The sequence below is a fragment of the Mobula hypostoma genome, chromosome 7, assembly GCF_963921235.1.
Source record: "Mobula hypostoma chromosome 7, sMobHyp1.1, whole genome shotgun sequence".
Taxonomy (NCBI): Eukaryota; Metazoa; Chordata; class Chondrichthyes; order Myliobatiformes; family Myliobatidae; genus Mobula; species Mobula hypostoma.
In genome coordinates this window covers 123291605-123314651 of record NC_086103.1, presented here as the reverse complement: position 1 = coordinate 123314651, position 23047 = coordinate 123291605, and the positions used below count along the sequence as shown (strand labels likewise).

Below are 23047 nucleotides of genomic sequence, written 5' to 3'. Positions count from 1 at the left end.
CCAGCTAGTATCCCCCGATGGCCTCGTGGACACCGCAGAACCTGCAACCCGCCGGCGAATCGACCTCGGCTGCTGCCAGTCGCGAGTTCACGAAGTGCTACTTCTGCGGACTCAAGAAGCACCCCCAGAAACGCTGCCCGGCCCGAGATGCTACCTGCTCCAGCTGCGGAAAGAAGGGCCACTTTGCCAAGGCCGTAAGTCCAAACCACGAGCGGGATCAAGCTGCGCTGCGTGCAAGGCATGGGGGTCGTCATCTTGCCTGCACGCCGCCACCACGTGCAAGACACAGGGGTGGCCATCTTGGTCGGCGCCACCTCCCACTGCCTATGAACCACGGGTGCTCACAGGGCACCCCACCGCGCCGGACCAAGACAGCGACTCAACTCTCACCTCCTGGACCCTCGACCAAAGCACTCCCCACCAGCTCGCAAGGTCAATGATGGACATCCTGGTGGAGGGGCGCAGGACAAGCTGCCTGTTTGACACGGGCAGCATGGAGAGTTTTATCCACCCAGACACGGTGCAGCATTGCGGACTCGCGATACGGCTGGTAAGTCAGAAGGTCGCCATGGCTTCCGGGTCGCATACAACAGACATCCGGGGGGGTTGTGTAGCTACACTAGTGGTGCAGGGCACAGAATATCGAGACTTTACATTACTGATCATGCCTCAACTTGTGTGTCCCTGTGCTATTGGGGCTCGACTTCCAGAGCCACCTGAAAAGCGCGACAATGGGGTATGACGGGCCCCTTCCACCAATCACTGTCGGAAATCCTCAGTTTTGTAGGAATACATCACATACCCCGCTACTGACCACACACACACACCGACCCGCAGATCCCACCCAACATCATGCCAACAGCCGCACTACGGACACCACTTGCTGCCTCTCTACCCTCAAGATCCCTCCCCCACCGCTGTTCGCCAACCTGACCCCTGACCGTAAACCTGTGGCAACTAAAAGCAGGAGGTACAGCGCAGGGGACAGAGCTTTCATTAAGTCGGAGGTGCAGCGGCTGCTCAGGGAGGGAGTCATTGAGGCAAACACAAGTCCTTGGAGGGCGCAGGTGGTCAGTGTTCGGAACGGGGAGAAGAATAGGATGGTTGTGGACTATAGCCAGACCATCAATAGGTTCACGCAGCTCGACGCGTACCCTCTACCCCGCATCACGGATATGGTCAATCAGATAGCACAGTACAAGGTGTACTTGACCATAGACCTAAAATCCGCTTACCATCAGCTCCCCATCCGCCGGGAGGACCGCCCTTACACTGCCTTCGAGGCCGACGGTAGGCTTTATCACTTCCTGCGCGTCTCCTTCGGTGTCACGAATGGTGTATCTGTCTTCCAGAGGGAAATGGACCAGATGGTGGACCAGTGCCAACTGAAGGCCACGTTCCCATATCTGGATAACATCACCATCTGCGGTCACGATCAGCAGGATCACGACAACAACCTCCAATAATTTCTCCAAGCAGCCAAAGCTTTCAATCTCACCTATAACAAGGACGAGTCTGTGTTTGGAACCACCCAACTTGCTATCCTTGGGTGTGTCATGGAGAATGGAGTCATTGGCCCTGACCCCGACCGTATAAGCCCCCTGTTGGAACTCCCTCTTCCCAATACCCTCAGAGCCCTCAAAAGGTGCCTGGGCTTCTTTTCATATTACGCCCAACGGGTCTCTAACTACGCAGACAAGGCCCGCTGCCTGGTCAAGTCCACCACATTCCCCCTCCCAGCCGAGGCCCACGCGGCCTTCAGCTGCATAAAAGGCGACATTGCCAAAGCAGCAATGCATGCGGTGGACGAGGCCATTCCCTTCCAAGTAGGGAGTGACGCCTCCGACTTCGCACTGGCTGCTGCCCTCAACCAGGCGGGAAGACCGGTGACGTTCTTCTCCCTTACCCTTCATGGCCCTGAAATTCGGCACTCTGCGGTGGAGAAAGAGGCCCAGGCCATAGTGGAAGCTATTAGGCACTGGAGGCACTATCTCGCCGGCAAAAAGTTCACCCTGCTGACCGACCAGCGCTCAGTCGCATTCATGTTTAATAATCAACAGCGGGGCAAAATCAAAAATGATAAAATTCTGAGGTGGAGAATCGAACTCTCCACCTACAACTATGACATCATGTACAGGCCTGGGAAGCTCAACGAGCCCTCCGATGCCCTATCCCGGGGAACATGCGCCAGCGCGCAGATCGACTGGCTATACGCCCTACATGTAGATCTTTGCCACCCAGGGGTCACCCCGCTTTTCCACTTCGTGAAAGCCCGGAACCTGCCTTACTCCCTTGAGGAGATCAGGACCATGACCAGGGACTGCCAAGTCTGCGCAGAGTGCAAACCGCACTTCTACTGACCCAAAAAGGCACAACTAATCAAGGCCACCCGCCCCTTTGAGCGACTGAGTGTCGACTTTAAGGGCCCCCTTCCCTCCACCGACCGCAATGTGTACTTTCTTAATGTTATCGACGAGTACTCGCAGTTCCCCTTCGCCATCCCCTGCCCCGACACCACTACCACGTCAGTTATAAAAGCCCTGCGCAAGTTCTTCACTCTGTTCGGATACCCGTGCTATATCCACAGTGACAGAGGGTCCTCGTTTATGAGTGACGAGCTGCGCCAATACCTACTGACTAGGGGAATTGCAACTAGTAGGACCACGAGCTATAATCCCTGGGGGAATGGACAGGTAGAGAAGGAGAATGGCACGGTGTGGAAAGCCACACTCTTAGCCCTCAGGTCAAAGAGACTGCCGGTCTCCCGCTGGCAGGAGGTCCTTCCCGAGGCACTCCACTCCATCCGCTCCCTGTTATGCACGGCCACCAATGCCGCCCCTCATGAGCGACTCTTTTCTTTTCCCAGAAAGTCGACCACTGGGACCACCCTACCAACTTGGCTGATGTCCCCAGGGGCCAGTGCTGCTCCGGAAACATGCGAGGAGCAATAAATACACCCTGATGGTCGAGAGGGTTCACTTACTTCATGTGAAACCCCAGTATGCCTGTGTGGTTTTACCTGATGGGCGGGAGGGCACGGTCTCCATCTGCGACCTGGTGCCCGCAGGAGCACCAGGTCCCTACCCTGAACACTCCGTGGTGACTATTGACCCCGTACCCACCAATGTATGTACCCACGAGACACCGCGCACTCCTAGCCCTACAGAGACACCACACGACACTCCCATACCGGGCACGACGCAAACGCACGAGGGATTACAGACGCCTAACGTACTGACACCTCACGTCAGGCCGGAGCCAGCACAACCGCCGTCGCTGGTGCAATCACCACCGGTGCTACGTAGATCACAGCGACGGACTCGACCGCCTGATAGACTTGACCTGTAAATATACTTGTTTTAAATATTGTCAGTCACTTCACCCCGCAGGACTCTTTTTAAAAAAAGGAGGGGTGAATGTGGTAAACTATATATATATATATATATATATATATATATATATATATATATACATATACACATACATACATACACACACACACATACATGTTGTAACTGGGTTACCTGTCTGGACATGCCCCTCTGCTGACTGGCTCCTGCGGCTCCTCCCACGGACCCCTGAATAAAGGCGATTGTGCCATTGCTCCTCCTCTCAGTCCAGGGGCAGATACTCAGCATGGTGGAGGTCACATTTTACTGCTAATAAAAGCCTTTCAGTATTTACTCTACTTCCAGTCTTTTGGAGTTATTGATAATGCGTCATTCCCCCACCTGTGCCACTGCGCCCCCCCCCCCCGAACACTCCACAGGATTGAGACACAGCTTCTGGCTTTCTGCTCTTCAGTTGGTTAATTGAAAGTGATCTGAAGGTTCCTGCAGAGCCTGGATCAAACATGGTTTAAATCCAAGTGTAATCTGAATTGAATACAACATTCTTTGAGATTAACAAATCACAATTTAAAAGAAATGGAGCCCGAGTATTGGGGTCATAGTTGTTCTACATCATACAGCTCAGCTTTTTGTCACTCCTATAAATCTGCATCTCCTTCTTTCAGCCATTGAGAAAACAAAACCGAAGGCCATAAAACAGTCAAAAGATCATTTAACTCTGTTCCTTTCCCCAATGATGCTGCTTAACTTGTGAGAAGCTTCAATATTTCAATCACTATTGCAAATTTCCTTTGTCTGCAGTTTCATTACGTTAAAAACAAACTATATCAGACTTTAAAGTTAAACTCCCACTGCTTTCTGTGAATGTAGACCCTTAACAAACTTTTCAAAAATACTTCAGATTGCACCTTTTTCCTCTGAACACCATGAAATCCACAAACCTGATACATGTTCCTATTAAATGTTATTTCATATATTTTATAAATCAATATATCAGTAAGCAAATGTACATTTAAAAGATCTTACCGTATTCTTGTTTCTTCCACTTTTCTCAACTCTGCATCTCTTTGCAGCACCCTCAAGATTTTTGTCTGCTCTTCCTCCGTTAGGTGACTTAGATCAATCATCTTTCCAGCTCAATCAGATTACTTGGTAAATGTAAAATTTCAAATTTTATTTCCGTTATAGATTCTATGGCATTGAAGAGAGGTCTTGATTCTTTTCTTGATTCTTGATTCTTGATTCTTTCTCTACTAATATTGTAGCTTGGCCCTCTGTAAACTGCAGGTGACAGAATAGTTTCTAAATCTTTACAAGGTAATGTTATTCTACTTCGTTTTCTTGAACATCAAAAATCATATGCAAAAATAACTTCTTCCTTTTTTTATTGCTTCAGGCACAGGTTCACAACGATGCAGTTTCTTCTGTGCAACCTGCACCTGGATGTTCCAGATAACATTCAACAGACTCTGAAACAGAAACGGTACAGGTGTTACCACTTAGACAAGTGTTTTAATGATCTAAAAGTTACTCATTTAAATTGAAGTTCAAAGATATTTTCCCAAAAGAAAATTCAACAATGTACTGTAAATTTCATAATATTCCTACCATACTTAACTAAATAAATCATTGATTTTTTAAAAAATAACTACTTAATTATTTGTCCAATTTAAATTACCAATTTAATTCTCTCTGTCCCACATGCAATTATCTAAATAAAACAACCAAGTAAATAACTCAAAGACTCAGTCAACTGTGGCTATCACAAAGTCCAAGCAATAAACATGGGGGTAAAAGGAAGTAGAAATCTTCACAGACAGGACTCAATGTAGGAAATCACACCAAATACCCATGCTTACCTGGTATGGATGTTAGTTGAAATCTTGTTCCTCCTTTGGATCCTGGTGACACCTGATGAGCTATGGTAGAGACATTCAAATATTAAAATTGAGATAAGCCAATGTCAAAGTTGTCAAAATCTGAATACAACTGCATGGCAAATATCTGCAGCATTCGAAAACAGTTAAAAAGCTACTGAAAGTAAAAAAATAATTCAAAATTCAGATCGACCTTCACTAATCTGACTACCTGTAATCCGGTCCCTTCGATAATCCGGCATTGATTATGCTTAATGTAATCCTTCTGTAAATTCAGCATTTTCACTAATCTGGCACTCCTTAGGTCCCAGTGGTGATGGATTAGTGAAGGTCAACCTGTACCTAATATTTTTTAAATAATTTAGCTTTAAAATATGCTAAGGAATACTGCCAATTAAGAAAAAAATTAAACAATTAAATTAAAAATTGTAATCCCTCTTGCCTCTTGAACCATTCTTATCAATGAGGTTGTCTTCCTGTGTAGGACTGTCCTGGCATAAATTTTTCTGACAGAGACAGCAGATTCTCCTGCACAAGTGCTGAGAATACACCTTAACTACACTAAGAGTCTGCAACAAGTCCTTGGTTGAAGTGTAGTCATGAAAACCACCAGTGTGGAGCAGCCAAAAATTCAGACCTTGCACATATGACAGAGTTCCAAACCTGTGAACAACCACAAACCTCTCCAGTAAAACCCAATCTGTAGCTTACTGGCTGGTCTATTGACTCCCAGAAGGCAGAAATCAATGGCACCCCAGGAAAGCCATTGTAGCATGAACTCCCTCCGAAAAGAACTAAAATGTCTCCTCCCAAAATAATAAAATGCAGGAACAAACTCCAGTGACTCAGCAAACAGGGAAAATGAGAGGTTCTGGGACCAATAAAGCTCCTGATTATTTTTCCTCACGTTATATAAATTGCCACCAGCAATTCCATTGTGTCGTTAAAGGAGAATATTGTATCATCTTCACAGATAAAGTGAAGTGTAACAAAATTAAATTGTAATAAAATCACTAAGCAATCAAAAGGGTAAGAGAAAGAGGAATCAATAGAGTATCAATAAGTATCAATAGAGGGAAAAGTACTGAGTAAACTAAGGATGGACAAAGTCATTGAACCCCACTCTCTGCATGCTATAGTTCTCAAGGCAGTGGCCTAGAAAGTGGATAGTGCTGGCTATTTTCCAAAATGTCCTAAATTCTGATGAATTGAAAGCAAACTGAAAAAGCAATGATTATTAAAAATAACAGAATACTTAGAAAAAATCACAATGGTATTAGGTTGAGCCAAACCTATTTCAGATAAAGGAAAATTGCACTAAGAGTTTGTTCAAAATACTTGACAATGTAACTAGCTATATAAAGTGGAACCAGTGGTTGTAGTATACTGTATTTGCTATAGGATAAGGTAGCACATTAAAAAGATCGAAGTACAAACTATGTGCCTTGGAGATAATGGCAATATATTGACATAGTTAGAAGGTAGGTTAACAGGGAGGAAAAGTAGTACAAATATTAGTGTCCAGGATTAATACTGGGGCTTTTGCAATTGACAAGCTATGGACAGATTCTCTGGGGTCCTGCTGGTGGTCACTGCCATAACCGCGGTTACCTACCATCTTCTTTAATTGGAAGTTATTTGCACATCTACAAGGAGCTACCTCTGGCCACTCACCAATCTCAGCCCACTCCTACTGGTTTACTGAAGAACAGTGCTGCATTGCTAAGCTCAGGATGGATCATCACTGTCTGGACTATATTAAATTAAGTGGCAAAGCAGAAAAAGACACAGGCTTATAGACACGTTAAGTGAATCGATGAAATATTGGCAGATATGTAAATGAAGGGGAATAGTGAGAATGTCTACTTTGATAGGAGTAGAAAAGTACTTATTTTTTAATTGTGTAACATTATTAGCTCACCTGAGGACTGGGAGAAATTCAGAGTCCAGCAGAGGAGGACAAATGGCTTAATTAGGAAAGGGAAAAAAAGATTATGAGAGAAAACTGGCAAGGAACATAAAAACTGACTGTAAAAGCTTTTATAGATATGTGAAAAGAAAAAGATTGGTTAAGACAAATGTAGGTCCCTTACAGACAGAAACAGGTGAATTGATTATGGGGAACAAAGATATGGCAGACCAATTGAATAACTGCTTTGGTTCTGTCTTCACTAAGGAGGACATAAATAATCTTCCAGAAATAGTAGGGGACAGAGGGTCTCGTGAGATGGAGGAACTGAGGGAAATACATGTTAGTAGGGAAGTGGTGTTAGGTAAATTGAAGGGATTAAAGGCAGATAAATCCCCAGGGCCAGATGGTCTGCATCCCAGAGTGCTTAAGGAAGTAGCCCAAGAAATAGTGGATGCATTAGTGATAATTTTTCAAAACTCTTTAGATTCTGGACTAGTTCCTGAGGATTGGAGGGTGGCTAATGTAACCCCACTTTTTAAAAAAAGGGAGAGAGAAACCGGGGAATTATAGACCGGTTAGCCTAACGTCGGTGGTGGGGAAACTGCCACAGTCAGTTATCAAAGATGTGATAACAGCATATTTGGAAAGCGGTGAAATCATCGCACAAAGTCGGCATGGATTTGTGAAAGGAAAATCATGTCTGACGAATCTCATAGAATTTTTTGAGGATGTAACTAGTAGAGTGGATAGGGGAGAACCAGTGAATGTGGTATATTTGGATTTTCAAAAGGCTTTTGACAAAGTCCCACACAGGAGATTAGTGTGTAAACTTAAAGCACATGGTATTGAGGGTATGGTATTCATGTGGATAGAGAATTGGTTGGGAGACAGGAAGCAAAGAGTGGAAATAAACAGGACCTTTTCAGAATGGCAGGCAGTGACTAGTGGGGTACCGCAAGGCTCAGTGCTGGGACCCCAGTTGTTTACAATATATATTAATGACTTGGATGAGGGAATTAAATGCAGCATCTCCAAGTTTGCGGATGATACGAAGCTGGGCGGTAGTGTTAGCTGTGAGGAGGATGCTAAGAGGATGCAGGGTGACTTGGATAGGTTAGGTTAGTGGGCAAATTCATGGCAGATGCAATTTAATGTGGATAAATGTGAGGTTATCCACTTTGGTGGCAAAAACAGGAAAACAGATTATTATCTGAATAGTGGCCGATTAGGAAAAGGGGAGGTGCAACAAGACCTGGGTGTCATTATACACCAGTCATTGGAAGTGGGCATGCAGGTACAGCAGGCGGTGAAAGAGGCGAATGGCATGCTGGCATTCACAGCAAGAGGATTTGAGTACAGGAGCAGGGAGGTACTACTGCAGTTGTACAAGGCCTTGGTGAGACCACACCTGGAGTATTGTGTGCAGTTTTGGTCCCCTAATCTGAGGAAAGACATCTTTGCCATAGAGGGAGTACAAAGAAGGTTCACCAGATTGATTCCTGGGATGGCAGGACTTTCATATGATGAAAGACTGGATCGAATAGGCTTATATTCGTTGGAATTTAGAAGATTGAGGGGGGATCTTATTGAAACGTATAAAATCCTAAAGGGATTGGACATGCTAGATGCAGGAAGATTGTTCCCGATGTTGGGGAAGTCCAGAACGAGGGGCCACAGTTTGAGGATAAAGGGGAAGCCTTTTAGGACCAAGATGAGGAAAAACTTCTTCACACAGAGAGTGGTGAATCTGTGGAATTCTCTGCCACAGGAAACAGTTGAGGCCAGTTCAATGGGTATATTTAAGAGGGAGTTCGATATGGCCCTTGTGGCTAAAGGGATCAGGGGGTATGGAGAGAAGGCAGGTACAGGGTTCTGAGTTGGATGATCAGCCATGATCATACTGTAATAGCGGTGCAGGCTCGAAGGGCCAAAGGGCCTACTCTTGCACCTATTTCCTATGTTTCTATGTTTCTATTAAATGTTAGTGTTGAGAGGGACTTGGTGTCCTCTTACAGGAAACATTTAATATTCAGGTACACCTTGCAATTAGGTGACGATTGAATATTTTCCTTTTTGCAAAGCTGGGGTGGGTGTGTGCAGAAGAAGAATAAGTCTTCTTGCTAAGAATATACAGGACTTTGAAAAGATCTCATTCCGATTAATGCTTTCGGTTTTGGTCTGCTTATTTAGAAGACATATATATACTAATGCAACAAACATTTCACCAGATTGCATCCATTCCAGGCTTTCCTAGATTATTCTACCCCATGTGCTGAGGTTTAGACAGCAAACTAGAAATTCAATCTGTCTGGAGACCGCCTGTGCCTGTGAGAGTACCAGCAACATGGGGGTGACACCAAAGCCAGTTTATCTCTTGGTACTGTATGTCTAGATCTTGGCTTGGGAACTGCATTCTCAGTAGGTGACACCTCAGAAAGCACAGGTGATGGGGGAGCACTGACTGTGTCATTTGATCTTACTAGAGATTCTGCAGTCATTGTCTCAGAATCCCATTCCATCTCTACATTTAAGACTGGATCGGTCAGTTTGTAAACAAGAGAAAATCTGCAGATGCTAGAAATCCAAGCAACACACACAAAATACTGGAGGAACTCAGCAGGCCAGGCAGCATGTTTGGAAAGAAGTATAGTCAACGTTTCCGGCCAAACCCTTGCCTCCAGAAATTTGAGTGTGTTGGTTTTCAGTAGCCTCGAGAAGAGGGCAACAGCTGATCAACATGCCTTCTCTGGATGTTGTATTACTAGTTTTCACTCTGTACAACAGTTTGTGCCACCACTATCACAGGTATCCACTTTGTTCCAGAGATGTAGTTCCAGGCAATTACTCTCTCTCTTGCTGTGAAACTTTGTACTTCACTTTGACACGTTTCTCTGCTTGGCTTTTCTATTCACTTAGTACAATCTGTTCTGTGTTTTGGGGTCAAAGCAGGATAAGCTGGATGTGAAGCTGTCTTTTAACAGTGCATTGGCTGGAGCCATTTTGGTGGTGGCATGAGCTGCGTTGTGGTTTGTCTGCAAGAAAGTACTGAGACACTGGTTGAGGGTTCCACCTTCCACTGAAGTCTTGAGGGCTTCAGTGTTTGTATGAATCGTTCGGCAAGGCCATTGGTGGCTGGATGATATGGTGCTGACTTGACGTGCTGAATACCATTAGCTTCCATCAATGCCTTAAACTCTTCAGACAGGAGCTGTGGGCCGTTGTCACTTACAACCTATTGAGGAAGCCCAAAACGGATAAAGATGGAACGTAGCACCTCAGTGCAATTCTCAGATGTAGTGCACTTCGCGATGGCAATATCGGGCCATTTGCTGTGTGCGTCCACTACAACTAAGAACATGTGTCCTTCTACAGGTCCTGCAGAATCTACGCGAATCCTCTGCATGGTTCTTCAGGCCATTCCCATGGATGCAAAGGAACAAGCTGAGGAACATTTCTCACTCGCTGACAATGTGGGCATGCTTTGGCCTTCTCTTCAATGGTTACATCCAGAAATGGTGACCAGAAATAGTTGCGTAAGATTACTTTCGAGTGCACTATGCCAGTGTTCTACACGTAGCTCATCCAGCTCTCATAGACAATAGGTGCAGGAGTAGGCCACTTGGCCCTTCGAGCCAGCACCACCATTCACTGTGACCATCGCTGATCATCCATAATCAGTATCCAGTTCCTTCCTTATCCCTATAACCTTTGATTCCGCTATCTTTAAGAGCTCTATCCATCTCTTTCTTGAAAGCATCCAGAGACTTGGCCTCCACTGCCATCAGGGGCAGAGCATTCAACATATCCACCAGTCTCTGGGTGAAAAAGTTTTTCCTCAACTCCGTTCTAAATGGCCTACCCCTTATTCTTAAACTGTGGCCTCTGGTTCTGGACTCACTCATCAGCGGGAACATGCTTCCTGCCTCCAGAGTGTCCAATCCCTTAATAATCTTATATGTTTCAACCAGATCCCCTCTCATCCTTCTAAATTCAAGTGTATACGAGCCCAGTCGCTCCAATCTTTCAACATATGACAGTCCTGCCATGCCGGGAATTAACCTTGTAAACCTACGTTGCACTCCCTCAATAGCAAGAATGTCCTTCCTCAAATTTGGAGACCAAAACTGCACACGATACTCCAACTCTGGCTTCTTAGTGATGGAGGAATGACAACACAGTAATCCAGTTGGAAACATCCAGCTTGGAATGTGACCACCTCCCACCGAGCTTGGTAAGGTTTCAGTTCTATGGTTGGCTCTCCTTTCCATTCGTGAGTTACCACTTTACATAGAGACATAGAAAACTTACAGCACAATACAAGCCCTTTGACCCAACATGCTGTGCCAAGCATGTACTTACTTTAGAAATTACCTAGGGTTACCCATAACCCTCTATTTTTCTAAGCTCCATGTACCTCTCCAGGAGTGTCTTAAAAGATCCCATCGTATCCACCTCCACCACCATCGCCGGCAGCCCATTCCACACACTCACTACCCTCCACGTAAAAAACTTGCCCCTGAAATCTCCTGTGTACCTACTTCCAAGCACCTTAAAACTATGCCCTCTTGTGTTAGCTATTTCAGCCCTGGGAAAAAGCCTCTGACCATCCAATCAATGCCTCTCATCATCTTATACACCTCTATCAGGTCACCTCTCATCCTCCGTCCCTCTAAGGGGAAAAGGCCAAGTTCACTCGAACTATTCTCATAAGGCATGTTCCCCAATCCAGGCAACATCCTTTAATTCAAACAGGGTCAGTACACGTGTGCTTCTGGACTTGCACCACAATTAATTAGAGCTGTATATGCTTCCTTGAAGTAAAAGATCTTTTTCGGGGATGGCCCAGGAGTTGTAACAACTAAGGGAATTCTGGATAGTGTACTAGCATTCCAATGGTGCTTGGACCGCCTGTACTTTATATTGTACCGATGTGCAGATTGAAACAAAGCCCAACATTGCATTTGACTAGCAGCCAGGTTAGAAAAGCCTACATGTGGATGAAAGATTGAAGTCAAGAAGCGATGATCCTTTAATCAAAGTTTGATAGAGCTCACACTTATCCGCCCGGACCCTTAGCCCACATTGCTTGAGTCCTTGTAGTGCAGCATCCAAGTTTTGTAGGAGCTCACGCCCAGTTTTCCCAGTAATGAGCAAGTCATCCAAATAGCATTGTTCCTCTGTCAAACCCCTCAGGATCTGGTCCATCACTTACTGAATAAGTGCAGAAGCCAAGGGGATACCAAACAGAAGCGTTTGGTAGCTGAACGTTCCTCACTATTGTCAACAGTTTCTGTTACTGTGGTTCCACATGAATCTGTAAGTATGTTAGACACAAGTCAATCATGCTAAATGCCTGTCCTCTGGCCAATCCTGCGAAAAGACCAATAATGAGGGGAGGAGGATATTGCTCAGCTGTAAGAATTGGTTTAATGGTCACTTTGAAGTCTCCACAAAGCCAAAAAGACCCATCCTCTTTAAGGCAGGAATCACTAGAGTTGCCCATTTACTTGCACACACTGGTTCCAATACCTGACTCTGGACCAGTTTTTCCAATTCATCCTTTACTTTCAGTTTGAGGGAATATGGCCTGAGGCATTTGAGTGTTTTGTTGGGCTTAACAGTGGTTCCCGGTTTTCCATCAAATACTTCTGCATCTTTCTTCAATACCTCTTGAAGACCAGTGCTCCTATCAGTCAATGTGCCAGTTGAGTTTGAGCAGCTTCAGCCACAGGGTCCAGAACCATTGGGTAACTACCTTTAACAATGTACAGTGGGCGTTTATTTGTTCATTAATCTCCATTGCTCTCCTCACTGGAACAACCTCAACAGTACAAGTCTTTGAAGTCAACCTTCCCCTTCTAGTGTAAAATGCTGTTATTTCTCCTTGTGAACTAACTCTGACACTAGCAATACTGCAGATCCCAGTCCACGTGCATCCTCACTGTGGCCCAATCCGACTGCAGGGTCAACCAATAATCGTCTTTGTGTTCTGAAACAGACAAAACATTCAAAGCTTCTTCAACCAGACTGGGAGTCACTAAGTCCATCTTCAGTATGCTCCATCTTGTTCATATTTCATTTTTCCAAACATCATTCTTCTTTATTACAGTGTTCTGGATAGACAGTGTCTTTTCACTTTTACAGGCACATCCAATACAAACTGGGCAATCTAAATCCTTATACCAGCATTTTTTTGAAGAATGCCCAGTTTTGACACAATGGTAACATTGTTTGCCAATAGGCATCTTATTCTTAAAATCAGTAGAAACTTTATGAACTTGGGAAAGTGCACTTAGTAGGTCTGCTTCTTTAGCTACCATCTCCGTAGATGTATTAATCTCAATTGCCTTCTGTAATGTTAGTCTTTCTTCTGAAATGTTAGCAAATGTTTTTGAATTGCCTCACTCTGCAGGCCATATACGAGTCTATTACATAACATGTCATTCAGCAACTGCCCAAAATCAGTTCGGACAATTGCTTCAGTATCGCCACAAAATGTGAAATAGACTCAACTTCCTCTTGATTCCTTTTAAGAAATTCTGTCCTCATCTGGCTGATCGACAGACTTAGCAGGTTGCACTGGACTGTGTAATAAATTAAATGTTTCTGTAACCATCACAGTCAGAAAAGTTGGAGCATGAATATTATCTGAAATTTGATTTGCCAGTACAAAATATTCAAATCTTTCAGTATATGAACTCCACTGCTCCATCGTTTTGTCATACGACCCCATACTTCTAAACATTGTCGCCATTTTTCAAACACAATTACAATTCGGAAAGGTTAACTAGTCTTATCCGTCCCTCTCCCCCTTCTCTTATGTTTTATTTGGCTATTGCGTTCGCTTTGGATTCTTCACTCACCACACTTGCTGCGGCTGTTTTCTTTTCACTCACACACATTACACCACCAGCACTGCGCACTGACATTTCTTGCCGAAGGGAACAAAACAATAAATATTGCATGAGAAATTGTCACCTCATCGCTAGTTGTTATGTTTCTGGTTCTGGGAATGCAGGGGGCTGTGAATAACACACCCAAGAGACCGAGAGGTGAGGAACAAACATGCACTGTTTATTTTGCCTGTACGTCACCTATCTAAAATGCCCTCTCACATTATGTTCAGTACACAGCACACAGGAAACATGACAGCAAGCATAAGGGTCAAAATCTATAAGAATACATAACACACTGAAACAGTAGTTAGTCTTTTTTATAACTTTTTAACTATTCCAATGGAACTTCGGCTAATTGGGACAGCCGATTAATTGAGCAAAAAATGTACTGGCCCCGATATGTCCCAATTAACCAGAACCCACTGTACATACAACCTGTTTTGACACTATTTGTGACAACAGTGGGACAGTAACTGCCCTACGGTCCAAGTGGTATTGGAGATGAAGACGTTGTACATGTTGGGTAACATTATCAATGTGTGAATGGGAAAGATTGGGAATAGATTTAGTAGTTGTAAAATAGTATTTAAAATAGGCACAGAGGTATACCAACAGAACCAGAATTGATATGAACCACAATCTGCAACCTTCTACCAAATCCTTCACTCCACAGTATCTTCAGACATGAGGACCACCTGCAGCTGAATCTAGAAAAGCATACTAGGAGCTGCACTAAGCCGACTCGATGGCAATGTGCCAACTTGGTGAAGCTACTAAAATACTACTTATACACCAAGCCATGTGAGGACTTTGCAATAGACAGAACCAGGCCATTCCAAAACCAACAGATCAAGGCTCTGCCACATCTATTTACAGGTAGTTGCAGGCAATTAAGCAACATGCATACATGCTGAATTAGTGAGGTGAGTCACAAGTTACCAGCTTTAACAACAAAACATGATTCACTGGCATGGCAGCAGGAAGCATTAAATTCAGTTGAAAGCATGGGAAAAGCATCTCCACTGGAAGGATTCATGCTTCGCACAAAGGAAAATGACAGCTGGAGGCTGACCATCTCAGCCTGATTGTATTGTTATTGGAATTGGGGTTTCTAAGGGCACCCAAACTTTTCATGTCTGATTTCAGATGAAAGCTGCTCATAATGCCACTTATTCAATATTGAACAGTTGGTTTTGGAACATCTGTCTCATCCTTCATCTGGGCTTTGTTTTCCAATTTGGTCCTCTACGTCATTCAGACCTACTCTCCTACAATGGCTCAGTAAACTTAACAAGAACTTGAGCAATTGCATCTCCCTTTTGACTGGAATCAACGCAAAGTTCAATATTATACCATCCTCTTTTTTTGGGAAGTTAGCATTTTCAATGTCCAGTTGTTCAGTGCCATTGTTCCCCCATACCATTTTCCTTTTTACTTGCTCAATTATCTACTATGCAATTTCATCTCTTGATTTTATTTTAAACTTTCTTCCCTTCCCAACCCACTTTAAGAGTCTGCACTTCTTAAGATGCAAAAATGTTTGAAAATGCATCAAGTTCTGATGAAAGATCATTCCCTGTGTACATACATCTATTGATGCTTCTGGACACATCTTCAGTGATGTTCCTGGAATCATCGGGTGTTTCGGGTCTTTCAACATCATACAACCTCCTCCAGGTGACCCAGCCGGGGCTGATCAGACCCCAGCTTGTGTCCAGATGGCTAGCTACTTATGACTCCATGGCTCCCCTCTTTTGAGCCACAGCCATCTTGAGGCCCTCTCTGCTGCATCGGTGGTACTGCGGATGGCTCTGCTCTTCCTCTCTCCCTCGATGCCCAAAATGCTGAAGGCTCTAACTAAAGAACGGGCTACGAATCTCCTACAACCAACCTCCACTGGGAGACACCTCGCTCTCCATCCAGCCTGCTGACAGTTGCTGACCAGTCCTGCGTACTTGGAGAGTTTCCTTTCAAAGGCCTCTTCCAAGCTATCTTCCCATGGGACCGTCAGCTCCAGCAGCACCACTTGCTTAATAGACTCAGACACTAGGACAATGTCTGGTCGCAGGGTGGTGGCTGCGATATGGTTGGGAAACTTCAGCTGCCCTTCGAGGTCCACCAACAGCTGCCAGTCCCTTGCAGAGGTCAGAATGCCTGCAGATGTTCTTTTGGCAGGTATTGGCTGCTCCCCAGCTCTGACAAAGGCAATGGTCTGCTTGGAGGGTTGGGACCGCTTCGCCCACTCAACTCCCGCGCTGACGGCTTCAGCGATGGTCTTCAGGACCTGATCATGCCTCCATCGGTACTATCCCTCACCAAGTGCCCTTGCACAGCCGCTGAGCATGTGCTCCAGGGTTCCCTGCTTGGAGCATAGTGGGCACGCAGATGACTCTGCCTTGCCCCATGTGTGCTGGTTTGATGGGCTTGGAAGCACATCGTACGCTGCCTGGATGAGAAATTGGATGCTCAAATGATTTTAAAGTTTATAAGTTGGATTTACAAGATGCTGTTTAGTTTTGTGTTGCCCGATTGAAAATATACCAATTACTGAGTGAAATGCAAGTGATGACCGTGCCCTGAGCTATTTCATGCCATTTCCTGACCAATTACACTTGGTGCATATGACACAATATCAACATCAGATACACATCACATTACATCATTTCCGTTGCAATGCACACAGATACTATTGTTAATTTCTGGGATAATTTGATCCTCATAGTACAGTAATGAACAGGAACTCCACTAGATATCATACGCATTTTAATCATTTTGTCACTATCCCCATCATCATTTCATCAACAACTTCAACACACCACTGACTAACTCGAATGCACACACTGAATGAAGGACTCCACACTGATCTCGCCACTTTTTTGATTTCCAACCAAGTCTCAGCCCTTGATCTCGGTCAATAATGCATTTCAACCTTGTAGGACTAGACAAAATAAAATTCCTTATTGTTTCTCTTCTAGTTTCCAGAAAACACTAGTTAACATTAATGCAGAGCCAACAGAATTTCTCAGTAATGCACTCAGCTTTGGTATAAAAATGATGGAAAACTGTTCCTGTTTACATGAGTGAGGGAATGTTTCTATTCAGTCCTGATGATGGGCAGCAGTCCAAGTAGAAGGTTATGATACAAGTTAACTATTACTAGAATATTCCTGTGAAGTTTTACAGATTGAATAAAATTCAATCTGGCCACAGACTTATTTAACTGCAAACATTTGTGGAATTTAAAATGCCAGGCATTTTAATTGTGTAAATATTTAAACAACTTGTTGACAATTTAGGAGGAGACAATGTAATCTTTGATGAGTAATCAAAATATTTCATAAATTACACCCATAAAGTTCTTTCAAACACTTAAGTTCTTGCCCAAAGATCAATTCAAAGTAAAATCAAACTTTTCAAAGTATAAAACATAGATAAAAGGAACAATCTCTCTCTCTAAAACTACATTTTTAATGCAGTAAATGACAGAAAACATCCCTGCCACATTATTATACACAAAAAAGCTATCAAACAAAAGTTTATGAGATTTATGTGATTATATTTTCACTCTCCAAGACATCCTATTACAGATACATTATATACTGTAATTCAGCGGTTACTATAGCTTCCCTTGGAATAATTTGGTAATCAGCATAGCTTGCTGTAAAAGCAAAATTTCCTGCAGGATTACACTTTGCAAAGCAGCCTAGTTTTATAGGCGGCTGTCCTGTGATGTGGTGTGTGCCTGATAATTAGTACAGCTTAAGTATTTATAATCTTTAGGAGGCTAAAGGAGTTGAAATTCTGCCATCTTCATGAAGGCTTGATTTAAATAATTGTTGTAAAACAAGGAGTGTCTATAATTTTAACAGGTGTATAAACTTCAAGAAGGATGTTTGCTATCTGAATGGAATAATTTCAATTAAAAAAATCCAATTATCTACAACAATGACTGTGCCCAAAGTCATGCAAAAGAATTCACTTAATTTTTGCTCTTTAAAAAATGCATTGTTAAACTAGCGAAGAATGAAATTGGGAAACAATAGAGTATTAAGCAAGAAAACCCACAAGAATCTTGCCCCAAACCATATACGTAGATACATTTTTCCCCACCAGTCTGACTCTGTTCTCACCAAGTATCATTCTAAAAGGTGACAGGAGCATTCTTCCTATATCAGCTATCAAGTCAGCACTTACAGTTTACAATCAAATCCCATTCTCACGATGTCAACATGCAGAAATTTTGCAGCAAAAACAACACTGGAGTATGATCAGGAGTCAGTATTTTACCCCCCTCTCTCCATTGTTGAAAAACACCAAAGCCATTTCAGAAACGCTGGCAGCAGATGTCTTTAACAAGTGTCCATCACAATAAAAGCTGCCAAAGTAGTATTAAAAAATTAAAGCTTTTCTTTTGTAAGAAAATGGCAAGTTATTATTTGCAAGAAATGCATAAATGTCATTAATGTCACATGGAAAGGATTACATGCATGTGAAAATACCACAACATTTAATAAATTGTATAAATATAATCAAGACAATCTACATCAAGCACTCCATATGCAAAAGTTAAAGTTGATTAAGTTATGTTAATCTTGGGGGAAAAATCCTCCTACTTTAGCAGTCATAAGGCTGGATAACATTAAATCAGATCAAGACAATTATTTCACTTAAAGCTTAGATTTTATGTACTGGCTGCCCTTCTGCTAAATGTGGCTCGAGATGATGCTTTACTTAACAATGCTAGCAAGCAGAATTAACCTAGGTCAAATGATTCTGCTTCACAACTCAATGACTTTTTCTCTTAGCTCAGAATTCCTAAGTTTCCATATGCAAATTATGAAGTGGATTTATTGGGGCAGGGGAGGGGAGGGGGAGATGGGAATTCATGACAAAAAGGGAGAGCATTGTTAATGCGCATTGAAGGCCCATTGGCTTCGTTACAGAAGTTAACGTAAACTAAGCTATATGACAACTTGTTCATAACTTGAATAAACTCTGCAAATTCGTTATTTTATTGTGTTATTTAAGTTACATATAACTTATTGAAATACCTTTAATAAGTTACATGCAACTTCAATAACACAATAAAATAAATATGACATCAGTGCAATTTGAGGAAAATATAGTTTGAAGTAGAATTAGGGGTTTTCAGATTAGTTTGTGCTCCAGGCAATAGGAAAAAAGCTGTTATGTTGCGTTGTTGAACCTTGAGTTCCAGATTTGGACTTAGCGACAATGCCACCACACCCCTCACCTATTTGATGACATTGATTTCTTCTCCCTTTTTCTCTTCTTCCCAATACAATCTCCAAATAAGTTCTTGGAAGGTGGGTGCTTAATTATCCCTTACAGCCTCGGTGCTCCCCAACATTCCATCATCAAAAAAACCATCTCCCACACTTCTACCTTTTCATGAATAGTCTCCCATGCAATGTTTAACCGTGCACGCACAAAGGCATAAACCTTTGTAATTGACTCCAACCATCAATTCTCTCTTGATTGACACCCCTGCTCATCCATCTTCACGTCAGCTTAAAGAAAAACATGCAAGAAAAATTAGGTAGACAGACTGCAGTTGCAAAAAGCCCAAAAGATATGGCTAGTTCAGTCAACATCTGATGACTTTTTGATATAATTGGCCATTTCTGACACAAACTGGAAATGCCAGTAATCTTGAATTGTTAAATTCAGTGTTGGGTCTTGATGTAATATACCCAGTCAGATGATGAAGAGGTGTTGTTCCTTGACTTTATTGGATTGGTATACACCAAAGTAAGAGTGAAGTGGAACAAAAAAAAAATGCCTCTCAGCATAGATTTAAAGTTTGAGGGAGGTGCACAGGTTTTGGCTTCAGATGAGAGGCATTTAAACCATTAAAAAAATATGCAGCCACATGGGTGATAACAGAGTTCAACAGGAAGAGATAAAGATGTTAGTAATAGCAAATATGATCAAAGTAGTAAAAATAGTAACAATTTTAAACTAAAACCTCCTTATTAGAATACATAAAGCATTTGTAACAAGATTACAGAGATACAAAGTGATTTCATGCCATAAGTAGAGACAAATGAAAATGGTTTTACAGACATGGGTGATAGCTGATCAAAGGTGGGATAGTCACAGTATTTGATATTTTGACTAAGTAGGAAAGAAAGAGGGGAAGTCGTGTTAATCAGAACAATGTTAAGATAAGCGTTTGAAAGGAATTTAGCTCAGAAGAAAATAAAACTGTATCATTGAAGGTGGAAGTAAGGATAACAAAGTCAGAATGTAATGATGATAATCACTTTCTCTCTTTAACAGTAGTTAATACCACCAGAGCAGGGGTCCACACCTGGGGTCCACACCCCTTGGTTAACAGTAGAGGCCTATGGCATTTTAAAAAAGGTGGGGAACCCTTGCACCACAGAGATAATCAAAATAGAGGATTGCCATGAAAATTCAATAATGATGAAGGATTCCATCTTCCTATGGAATGCTGAAGTAAAATTGGAAAGAAGATCTTGAGGGTGAAAAGTTCTGAGAGAAGATCAGAAAAGGTCTGAGTTCTTTGAGGAGGTGACCAAGCATATAGATGAGGGTAGTGCAGTGGATGTGATCTATATGGATTTTAGTAAGGCATTTGACAAGGTTCCACATGGTAGGCTTATTCAGAATGTTAGAAGGCATGGGATCCAGGGAAGTTTGGCCAGGTGGATTCAGAATTGGCTTGCCTGCAGAAGGCAGAGGGTGGTGGTGGAGGGACTACATTCAGATTGGAGGATTGTGACTAGTGGTGTCCCACAAGGATCTGTTCTGGGACCTCTACTTTTCGTGATTTTTATTAACGACCTGGATGTGGGGGTAGAAGGGTGGGTTGGCAAGTTTGCAGACTACACAAAGGTTGGTGGTGTTGTAGATAGTGTAGAGGATTGTCAAAGATTGCAGAGAGACATTGATAGGATGCAGAAGTGGGCTGAGAAGTGGCAGATGGAGTTCAACCTGGAGAAGTGTGAGGTGGTACACTTTGGAAGGACAAACTCCAAGGCCGAGTACAAAGTAAATGGCGGGATACTTGGTAGTGTGGAGGAGCAGAGGGATCTCGGGGTACATGTCCACAGATCCCTGAAAGTTGCCTCACAGGTGGATAGGGTAGTTAAGAAAGCTTATGGGGTGTTAGCTTTCATAAGTCGAGGGATAGAGTTTAAGAGTCGCGATGTAATGATACAGCTCTATAAAACTCTGGTCAGGCCACACTTGGAGCGCTGTGTCCAGTTCTGGTCACCTCACTATAGGAAGGATGTGGAAGCATTGGAAAGGGTACAGAGGAGATTTACGAGGATGCTGCCTGGTTTAGAGAGTATGCATTATGATCAGAGATTAAGGGAGCTAGGCCCTTACTCTTTGGAGAGAAGGAGGATGAGAGGAGACATGATAGAGATGTACAAGATAATAAAAGGAATAGATAGACTGGATAGCCAGCGCCTCTTCCCCAGGGCACCACTGCTGAATACAAGAGGACATGGCTTTAAGGTAAGGGGTGGGAAGTTCAAGGGGGATATTAGAGGAAGGTTTTTTTACTCAGAGAGTGGTTGGTGCGTGGAATGCACTGCCTGAGTCAGTGGTGGAGGCAGATACACTAGTGAAGTTTAAGAGACTACTAGACAGGTATATGGAGGAATCTAAGGAGGGGGCTTATATGGGAGGCAGGGTTTGAGGGGCGGCACAACATTGTGGGCTGAAGGGCCTGTAATGTGCTGTACTATTCTATGTTCTATGTTATGATTATAGAATATTGTGAGTAGGCTATATTAGATCAGGTCATGTGCATATGATGTTAATGTTACTTGTTACATACACCTGTTAGGGTGCATTCTCCAGATACCTTATAAGGTAATTGTAGCCTTCAGCCAGGAGCAGATGTCATCAGGTGGTTCCCAACCTTCACAGAGTGTTTCGACCCTTAACCCTCAACTCTCCAGTTGGTGGGCCGGCATTTATACTTAAATGATCAAGAATAGGCACATACTAAACTGAATTCCATATAAATTTTGAAAGCACCAAATTCAAATCAAACTGGGATCATAAACTTAAATATAGGTATGATAGCGAATTGGATAAGATAATTGGGAAATTAGAGCCCATGAGCAAAACCTCAATATTTGTTTTTGCACTATTTATTTTTCATAACTTAGTAATTTTTATGACTTGCAGTGCACTGTTGCCACAAAACAAACACATTCATGACATATGTCAGTAATAATAAACCAATTCTGATGGTAAATGAAACATCAGTTTCATTCTTTTCAGTGATTTGATTTTTCAATGGAAAGTATGGTCTCATTAGGAAAGATAATCTTAACAAAAGTAGCAACGGATAATATTAGAAAAAGTTTATAAAATTGCAAAATCAACCAGCAAACTAATGTTAAAGTATGTGTGATCTGTAGGCTTCACACCAGTAGCATATCAATGTTGATACTAAACCACCAGCTCATGACTTCTCACCCAAGTTAAGAAATTTCGGAATCCATTTAGAAACTTGAGCACAAAAATCTAAGCAGACTTTGGATGATTTTGTCTGGTCACATCAGAGAAAATGAAAGATCTGAGATACAAATCTGATCAGGGGAGTTAGCCCCAATGAAATAACCATTACTTAGCTTGTACCTAATGTCACTAACATCTGCTCATTATCTCATTTCAGTTTAGCTACCTTCATGCTCAAAATAAACAGAATCATGATTCATGCCACGTCTGCTTTTGGCGTGATCTTTGAAAGTTGATAGATCCAGGCCTAGAATTCAGAAAAGTAAGAGAAAATGCAGAAATAGGCAGGACATTAATCGCGAACACTTCAGTGCACCAGCTCCTAGTGGTTGCCTTAGAAAGATGAAGTAAAAATTCAAGCCAAAGTTCTGTGCTGCCTAACTCATTTCATCTTCAAAACTTGCTCTGATATTAACAAAGGGGAGGGAACTTTGAATCTCAACAGTGCCTCAGCTATTATATTATCAATGTGTAATCCTACCA

The 23047-nt window shown here is 42.8% G+C and overlaps 1 protein-coding gene across 6 annotated transcripts in view; it reads right to left on the bottom strand.

Moving 5' to 3' along the window:
* Positions 1 to 23047, bottom strand: part of sytl2a (synaptotagmin-like 2a) — a 127539-nt gene that overhangs the window by 88120 nt on the left and 16372 nt on the right. For all 6 annotated transcript variants that reach the window (XM_063053940.1, XM_063053939.1, XM_063053938.1 and 3 more), the window contains exons 3-4: positions 5210 to 5269; positions 4377 to 4819 (exon numbers count right to left, since the gene is read on the bottom strand). In XM_063053940.1, coding sequence (XP_062910010.1) covers positions 4377 to 4477 — 101 coding nt within the window. In that variant the 5' untranslated portion in view covers positions 4478 to 4819; positions 5210 to 5269. The remainder of the gene's footprint in view (positions 1 to 4376; positions 4820 to 5209; positions 5270 to 23047) is intronic.